At 39.3% G+C, this 9332-nt stretch overlaps 1 protein-coding gene across 1 annotated transcript in view; it reads left to right on the forward strand.

Moving 5' to 3' along the window:
- LOC107660269 (YEATS domain-containing protein 2-like) overlaps window positions 1-9332 on the forward strand; it is a 38892-nt gene that overhangs the window by 14446 nt on the left and 15114 nt on the right. Inside the window, exons 13-15 of the mRNA XM_016449548.1 lie at window positions 4571-4665; window positions 6772-6951; window positions 8308-8548. Of these exons, the coding sequence (XP_016305034.1) occupies window positions 4571-4665; window positions 6772-6951; window positions 8308-8548 (516 nt within the window). The remainder of the gene's footprint in view (window positions 1-4570; window positions 4666-6771; window positions 6952-8307; window positions 8549-9332) is intronic.

Below are 9332 nucleotides of genomic sequence, written 5' to 3' on the forward strand. Positions count from 1 at the left end.
ATATATATATATATATATATCAGTCTGGCGAGTAAACAAAAAAATTTACTAGCCAATGGCGATTCAATTGCCAAGGTGTTCGTAGAGGGCTGTTGTCAGATACTGGTCTCTAGGTTTCTTTTTCATCTCCTTTATATTCAACATCGAACAAGTTCTGATTGGCTACTATTATTGTTGCTTTGCGGTAACATTCTAGTTTTAGAGAGGACAGAGAAATTACTTTTTCTAGAAATTTGTTGCATCGAGCATGGGGAGGCAGGGCTCTATGCTTATTTTTCTTTTTAGGAGCGCTTGTGCTCCTAACTTAAAAAATGTAGGAGCACAGTCAAAAATTTAGGAGCACCAAAATTTAATTAAAAAAAAAAATGGAGAATGGAGATGCGCAGCGGCTGAGCTGTGACTTTGTTTCAAACTATTTCCGACGACGAAATAGAGCAAAATCAGACCTTATAGTCAGACAATGTAAGTCACTTAATATTAAATTCTTGTCTATTTAACTGTTGTATTAAATCAGTATCACATTTACAAACTCCCTTAAAAATCATTAAAAGCTGTCACTCATCTTAGCTCATCGCGATCTCACATTTATAATCAACGAAGCTCTCTACACTGCGCAATGAATCTCTTATTTACACCCTGTCTACACTTTGCTTATGAAAGGATTCATGAGATACGTCTGTGATACATTACTCAACAATAACAAGTATGATGATGATCTGGTCATTCGCACTGGTGCTCCTAAATATGTTTTCATAGTCGCACGCAGTAGTTTTGGTCGCACTGTAGAGCCCTGGGAGGACACAGTAAGAAAGTGTCAGGAGTGAATGATGAAGCCAAATCACAAAGTACAAGTTTCCCCTTTAGTTCTTTTTCCGTTCTTGTGCTCTCTCTCACACACACACACTCTCTTTGCTTCACTCTTTCCCATGACTCATGCTGTGGGTTTACAGGCCATCATAAGACCAGGTTGCCATAGCGACCACATCACTGAGAGTTTAGGAGTGTGTGGAGTGTGCAGTTGATGTAACATTACTGTGTGTGTGTGTGTGTGAGAACAAATTCCACCTCCATGGCTGCACAACTGATGTGCTTCTCGCAAATGCTGTATCACCTATAACTGCATCCTGGCACCCCAGTTAACATCTTTACAACACACACACGCACAGGCCTCCACAAAAAAACACCTACATGCTCTCAGGGAAGAGGAGTGTGTGTGTGGGTGGTCAGAGCCCTGTGCTGTGGGGCTAAAGCAACATAGTGACCATTAGAGATGGACGTAACAGGAACAAATGTACAGATGCTTCTCAGAACTCTACACTGTGTATTTTCCCTGCCATGATCAGAATCATAGTTGTCATTTTTCTTGGGCTTTAGAAAATTGCTGGTTTTCAAAACCTAATGGCTGTCTATCTAGACAGCATTGTGGGGCATCATGAGAACATTTGAGTCAAATGTATAATGCTTGACATGTAGGTAGGACACTGAAGATGAGCGTTCCAACACTTCTGTTATGGCTAAAAATGCTGACAAGACACTTGTTTTCCAGTACAAATATCTAAACATCCTTAAATGAAGATATGCTTACAAAAACTGAACAAAGTGATTTGAGTTTGCTTAATACAAGAACAAATATCTGTCAGTGAGGTATGAAAATGTTCTAAGAAACAGCTGCTTTGAATTAAAACTAAAACCAACATATAAAATATTCTGCTACATGCTTTTATGAATTAAAGGTCCCATATTGTCAAAACTGAAATTTCCTGACTTTTTTCACGATTACTGAGGTCTAGGGGCTATTTAACTACCATATAAGTTTCAAAACAGTCAGTCCACAGTAAAATTCACACAGCCTGCTTAAAGTTCTAGCTATTTTTCACGAACTGTTGTGACTTCCGTGAAAAGTTGACGTCAGAACTGCACAGTCACTGCCTTCAGTCACCACACCGAGCACCGCCCACCGTTCCACTCTCCTTTTGCCAAACCCCCAGACAACATCACGTCCATGCTTTTGCTGAGCAAGGACAACACGGAAACATGTCGAAAAGGTTAACTTTAACCACGAAACCAGATCGGACGACCTGTAACGTTACACTCTCACTCAAAGGATGGATGATCTGACAGGCCCAACATCACAACAAGATGATATTTTAAGCTCCTTATGTAGCCATCTGGAGGAAGTCGTGGCCTAATTGTTAGAGAGTCGGACTCGTAACCCAAAGGTTGTGGGTTCGAGTCTCGTACCGACAGGGATTGTAGGTGGGGGGAGTGAATGTACAGCGCTCTCTCCCACCTTCAATACCACGACTGAGGTGCCCTTGAGCAAGGCACCGAACCCCCAACTGCTCCCCGGGCGCCGCAGCGTAAATGGCTGCCCACTGCTCCTGGTGTGTGTTCATTGTGTGTGTGTGTTCACTGCTGTGTGTGTGCACTTTGGATGGGATAAATGCAGAGCACTAATTCCGAGTATGGGTCACCATACTTGGCCACACGTCACGTCACGTCACGTTTTTTTTTTAGCCGAATCTGCGCTGGTTTGAATGGGCCGCCTCCAGTTTCCCCTTTGTTTTGCTGCCTCCAGCTAGCGCTGTGACGTCGCTGACCCTAGTTACCTGTGGTTGGCCTGGCCATGCGTCATTCAGAAAACAACAGGCCAATCAGAAGAGATGCTCATGAATATTAATTAGACAGACCAAAATCGACCTGTTTTCAGCAGAGCTCCTGAGAAAGGAGCTGTAAAAATATATTGAGATGGTTTTTGGTGCCTATACCGCAAATATATATTCTTAAGGACATCAAAACCTAAAATAAAACTCCAGAAAGGTGTACAATATGGGACCTTTAAGGCATCGCCCAGAAATGAAGATTCCCTACAGGGAAAATGTATCTGTATTACATGAAGATGAGTGAAGCTATTTCACTGTCCTGATTAATTCAGTTGTTTGTAGGAACTTGTTTAAAAATATAGATGACCTTATAGAAATTAAACAATTCTTTCTTTGAAATAACAGTTATGTTATGACAACTTTAGTCATTTTAATTCATTTTCCTATTTAAATGAAGTCTCTGAGTGTCAGAGCAGCTTCAGACAATCACTGTATGCATGTCTTCAGCTGTAAGATCTCTGTCTTTTGTGTTATTGGAGAACAGAGCTTGTGAAAATCAGGCTGTGAATCTGGAGAAGAAGCTGCATGCCAACCATCCTGTGGGATGGTGCATTATGAGATTTGGAGTAAATAAACTCCTTTGTTTTGTCAGTTCACACATACACTGAACAAAATTATAAACGCAACACTTTTGTTTTTGCCCCCATTTTTCATGAGCTGAACTCAAACATCTAAGACTTTTTCTATGTACACAAAAGGCCTGTTTCTCTCAAATATTGTTCACAAATCTGTCTAAATCTGTATTAGTGAGCACTTCTCCTTTGCCGAGATAATCCATCCACCTCACAGATGTGGCATATCAAGATGCTGATTAGACAGCATGATTATTGCACAGGTGTGCCTTAGGCTGGCCACAATAAAAGGCCATAGACCTTGAATAGACCTTGAAATTAAAAGGAAATTCCCCTATTTTCTAAATGCATTTTATTGATCTTATTGTGAATGATTCATACATGAATGCTTCATTTTTATTTATTTGCTTATTTTTTTTCTCAACACCTTGTAATTTTTAATGACAATGTCATAACTCGATCTTCCAACTGACCTCTCTCTGGTGACATATGCCGGATGTCAAGTTAAACTCCATTAAAGGTGCAATAGGTGATTGTCTTCAGAAAAATTTTTTGTTATGCTGGTTGGAAGTCTCTTCACATCCCGATAGCAATCATTAAGTTAAGTGGTCTAAATGTATTTATCTGTATTTATATATTCTGTGGAAGGCGTAGGACCAAGAAATGTTTGTCCAATCAAAACGCTCGGTCCTTCCTGCCTGTCAACTTATGTATTAGCATACCTCTGTGCACCCGGTTCGCGCAGACAGGATACGTCATCAGCGTATTCACGCACGCTGTGCAGACAGAGCGAGAATGACAGACAAACATCAACAACCCGATCTTCCTTCCTAGTATTGTAGTACTTTTAAAGTTTTCTCACCAGTGAATGACACATGATGTAGCCCAGCGGTTCCCAATTCCAGTCCTCGCGCCCACCTGCATATTTTGCATGTCTTGCTTAGTTAACACACCCGATTCAGATAACCAGCTCATTAGAAGTGAGCTACGTGCATGAACTGTGTTCCGATCGATATGATCCCTACACAGTATTCATTGCTCCCTACTCCCTGAGCAGGGGAAATCCGTTGAAGTTTACTTCACTTCGGAACATAGGCTGGAATTGGGAACTGCTGATGTAGCCTTGTAGTAATGTTGTCTCTGGTATTCTGGTCTGTGAGCGTATATGCGTTCAGGGGGCTTGGCTTTGGACGGCGATTGTAGGGAGGGTGGGACGTTCGATTTCAGTGCTATCAGGCTAAAGTTAGCATTTTCCAAGATCTCCTACTGCACCTTTAAGCTTCTGAAGTGTCATACTTATTTGTTATATCTGCTGTTTTCATGTGTTCATCTCAGGTAGTCCGATGGCCAAGCAGAGCAGCACAGCCCATGGTGCTCGATCACCTGCTCCTAAAGTTCACACCAGCAGCTTCCTGTCCTCTGGGGTCAAGGTGAGATTGACTCTCTCGGTGAATGGATTTATTCAATGCAACTCACATTTGATTGCAGTTTGGGGTCTTGGTGCTCTAGTCTAGCTGTGTGTTCAGGACTTGTGCAGAATAATTTACCTTCTGGTAAATGTGCTTTGCCTGCTTTTAGCAGTCTTTTTGATTTATTACCATGCATTAAAGTGGTGAGCATCTCTCTCTCGGTCCTACAAGGCAACTGAAGTGAAGGGTGGGTGGATGAGAATACAATATCAGTAGAAATTATGTGGGTATTTTGAGTGAAATCACCTGTAATTGAAAAATACAGATGTAGGCTGTTGAAAACAATGTGGCACAATCAATTCCTCTTCAGGCAGATTAGCATGATGAATCAGTACCTTTGTATTCAGAGAGAGCTGTAATGGAGCTTGTAAGAGGAAGGCACCCCAAAATAGGGATTCATTTCTCTGTCATTGTTCTATAGAGCTGTTAATATGAGTTCTGCTGTTCTTTACATTTATTTACAAAGTGAAAAGATAATGTTTGTAATAATCATTCATACCAACCAAAGCAGTAATAAGGTTGTCTGTCCCTCTGTTGAACTGAAGAAAAACTGACTCAAATTAGGTGATGATCTCTCTCTGTCTCTCTCTCTCTATCTGGGTTATTCTCTGAGGGTGTTTCAATGTTTTCTGGACACTGCGGGCTAAATTAACACCAGTAGTTATTAATAGTTACTGCCAGGCGGTGCAGTAAGAGGTCTGCAGCAGCTGTGTGTGTGTGTGTGTGTGTGTGTGTGTGTGTGTGTAGGTTTAAAATGGGACATCTATCTGTGGCGTGATGCTGCTGCTTTTGCGCAAGCTGTGCAGAGGACTGAAGTATTCCCAGAGCGCACAAACACACACACACTCTCATAAGTAGACATGCTGTGGGAATGGTTCACAGATGTTTCTTCAGAATAGTCAAAAATAATTTGAGCTTGTGTTTGGGGTCGGTCAGTAAGATTGTTTTATGTTTTTGATAAAAGTCTCTTTTGCTCTCCAAGCCTGCATTTATTTGCTCAAAAATACATTGATATTGTGAAATATTATTACAAATTAATTTATTCCTGTGATGGCAAAACTGAATTTTCAGCAGCCATTACTCCAGTCTTCAGTGTCACATGATCCTTCAGAGATCTAAATTTGAAGCTCAAGAAACATTCCTTAATATTATGAATGTTGAAAAAAATTGTGCTTTTTTGTAGACCATGATACTGTTTTTTTCCCAGGATTCTTTGATGAATAGAATTGTCAAAAGAACATAATTTATTTAAAATAGAAATCTTCTATAGAAAAACTTTATAAATGTCTTTACTGTCACTTTTGTTCAATTGAATGCTTCCTTGCTGAATAAAAGAAAATTAATTTCTTTTTTGGATGGTACTGTACATGATCTTAAAAACTTTTGTCTGAATGCTTAAATGTTTAATACAATGTTGTTTAAAAAATGAACAGTGTAGCTGTTATTGAAGACAGAGGGTGGAGACCTTCAAAAAGTGATTTAAATAAGATAAGAAATAAATGTTTTTTTTTTGTTTTTTTTTACATTTTAGAGCACTATATAATTCTCATTTGTTTAATTTCATAGTTTGATGACTTAGTCTAAAATGTTAATAATAATAAAGAATGAGTCAAACTTCAAAGCTTTTTTTGCACTGTAGTTTCTAAAGAAAACATTTAATTTTAAATTCAGGGTTACAGCGTTTGAGTGTGAGTGTTTTTACTGTTGTTTGTTTATATGAGAGATATGACAGTGATGTTGAGATTATGTGTGTTTTGTATGATGGAGTTTGCATTGGTTTACATTTTGCTGTGTGCTACTGGCAGGAGAGGTGAATCTCAACTCAAGTTCACTGAGTTCATCTCAATGTTCAGCCTCTCACTCAGAGAAGCATGTGTTTATCTTACCCAAGGGAATGTGTGATTCATTAAATTAACTTCGGATTGGATCACACACCCAATATCTCTGCAAAATATCTTGGTTGAAATTGAACCGTGAATCAAACTGATGGCTTTTCAGTGCACATCTCGCTTTAATATGACAAGCACAGAGTAATAAAAATTCCTCTCTCTGTCTGTCTGTCTTAAGGTTATAATCAAGCAAGAACCAGGAGAGGTGCCCACCCAGCCGTCACCACAGCAACAGGTCGTCTCCACAGCAGCTTCCCAGCAGCAACAACAGTATGTGACAGTGAAGGGAGGTCACATGATAGCCATGTCGCCGCAAAAACAGAGTGGGGCAGGGACTGGAGGTGCCACACCCAGCAAGGTTTTTATGAATACTCTTTTGTTTTGTTTTGTGTTTACCATTATGATAATGTTCAATTTGACTGTTTATATTTCATATTTGGTTGACTCTTTTATCTTAGACCGTTTTTAAACCAATTCCTATTGTTCCATTCTTTGCCTGTTTCAGTACCTAGTGAGCTGCTTACCTAAATATTTGGGCATCGTAGCTCAAAGATTGTTCAGATGCATCTATAATGTCCAAAAATAATGTCTAGCTAGTTCCATACTTCAGTTCCGTGTTTCTATAGTTTCATTCCTCAATGCAGGCTGTCCTGTCTGAGAGAGTTTTTGAAACTGGAGTGCGCTGTGGTCATGTGGTCTAAACATATCTCAGGTCATTGTGTCTCTGTGGACTTCCTACTCGTCTCTTTACTGCAGCCTTTTTTAGCACCTGAGAGTCAAAGTCACTTTTACATCCTGTTTAGAGACTGTCCAATAAAAAGTCTTAACTTTCAAACTCTACATTAGAGTCTTCAGCACACTTATTACTTATTTTTCATATTACTCCTTAGAACTCTTGGTTTTAAGTAAAGCCATTTTCTTTAGGATCTTTATAAATTCATTAGACATTTTTTTAAAGATGAAGTTTCTCGATCAGGCGCCAAGGTTTTCAGATCCTTAAGGTGTAACCACTAATCAACATTTCTGCAGCATTACTATTGAGATGTGAATGCCTTTCTCATATTGAAATAAGACTTAATAGATAACATATACTACTGTTTAAAAGTTTGGAGTCTGTAAGATTTTATTCTGCAAGGAACTAAATTGATCAAAAGTGACAGTAAAGACATTTATAATGTTACGAAAGATTTATATTTCAGATAAATGTTGTTCTTTCTATAATCAAAGATTCCTGAAAACATGTGTCAGGGTTTCCACAAAACATTAAGCAGCACAACTGTTTTTACATTGATAATAATAATAATAATAAATGTTTCTTGAGCAGCAAATCAGCATATTAGAATGATTTCTGAAGGATCATGTGACACTGAAAACTGGAGTAATGATGCTGAACATTCAACTTTTCATCACAGGAATACATTATATTTTAAAATATTTGAATATAGAAGACAGTTATTTTAATAATATTCCAGAATATTACTCTCTTCCTGTATTTTGATCAAATAAATACAGCCTTGATGAGCAAAAACCTCACCAACCCAAAACTTTTAAACAGTAGTGTACACACCTCTTTTGATTATACTAAAAATATGAGTAGAGGAAAAATTATGAGTAAATATTTTATATAAAAAGGGACACGAAAAGTGTTACATTTCTTGATTTATGATTATGAAGTATTTCCAGTTGCAGAGTAATTGCGTGTGCGTTTTTGTAGGTTTTGGGGATTTCACTGGGCTCTGCTGTCAAACAGGTCTCTATGAGCAGCGGGCAGATCTTGGTCGCTAAGTCCAGCCCCTCTGTGTCCAAGGTGGTGGGCCAAAAGCAAGTGGTAGCACAGGGTGTCGCTAAAGCAATCGTCAGTGGAGGAGGCAGCGGTGCAAGCGGCATCACGGGACAGCAGGTGCATGCTGTTACCAAGGCAGCAAGTGGGTCTGGAGGAAGTGGCAAGAGTGGAGGTCAGTGTACACACTTTTTCTTGACCCTCATCATGCCATAAAATGACCCAGATAATTCATGCGATCTCTACTCTGCTCTACTCTGTGTTTTCTTTAACCCTTGTATGGTGTTCTTATTTTTGTTTGTTTAGTCTGGTGGACCTGCTGCAGTTTTGGGTTTTTAATTCAACACAATCAAAAATTATATGTTAAAATACTCAATAGATGCTTACTTCATCCCAATTACAAACAATATAAACAGCATATATGGTCAAAATTTGCCCTTAACCTTTGTTAGATCACATTTATGAATTAAAGTGCTACAACCTTGTGCGGGAATGGCAGGGGCAGAAACACAAAACTCACACTTACACTCACACGCTTACAGACTCTCTTCTCTCTCTCACACACACACACACACACATAAATACACATACACATACTAATATCAGTCCCAGACAGTAGGAGGACAGAGTGAAGGTACACAGGACCTAAAATTTCCACTCTTTTATTATCCCCGGGCCCAGTGGACCTGAACAATCCTGTATGTAGTGTGTAGGGGGGGTGTACAGTAAGGTTGTGACGGTGAGGAAATTTTCCCACCGGTTAATCGACGTGTGACAAAACCGGTAATACCGGTATCACCGCGGGGCGTTCCTTCTTTTCCTCGCTTTCCTTCGCTTTTAAATAGCTTGTAAAAACGGCGTGCACATTTTATTTTCACTTTCAACTAGCGGCAATTCGGAGTAAAGCAATTGTTCGTTTGAATTTTCCCTCTTTTCCTCGCTTTCCTTCGCTTTTAAAT

The sequence above is a fragment of the Sinocyclocheilus anshuiensis genome, unplaced genomic scaffold (genome assembly GCF_001515605.1).
Source record: "Sinocyclocheilus anshuiensis isolate Anshui unplaced genomic scaffold, SAMN03320099.WGS_v1.1 scaffold850, whole genome shotgun sequence".
Lineage (NCBI taxonomy): Eukaryota > Metazoa > Chordata > Actinopteri > Cypriniformes > Cyprinidae > Sinocyclocheilus > Sinocyclocheilus anshuiensis.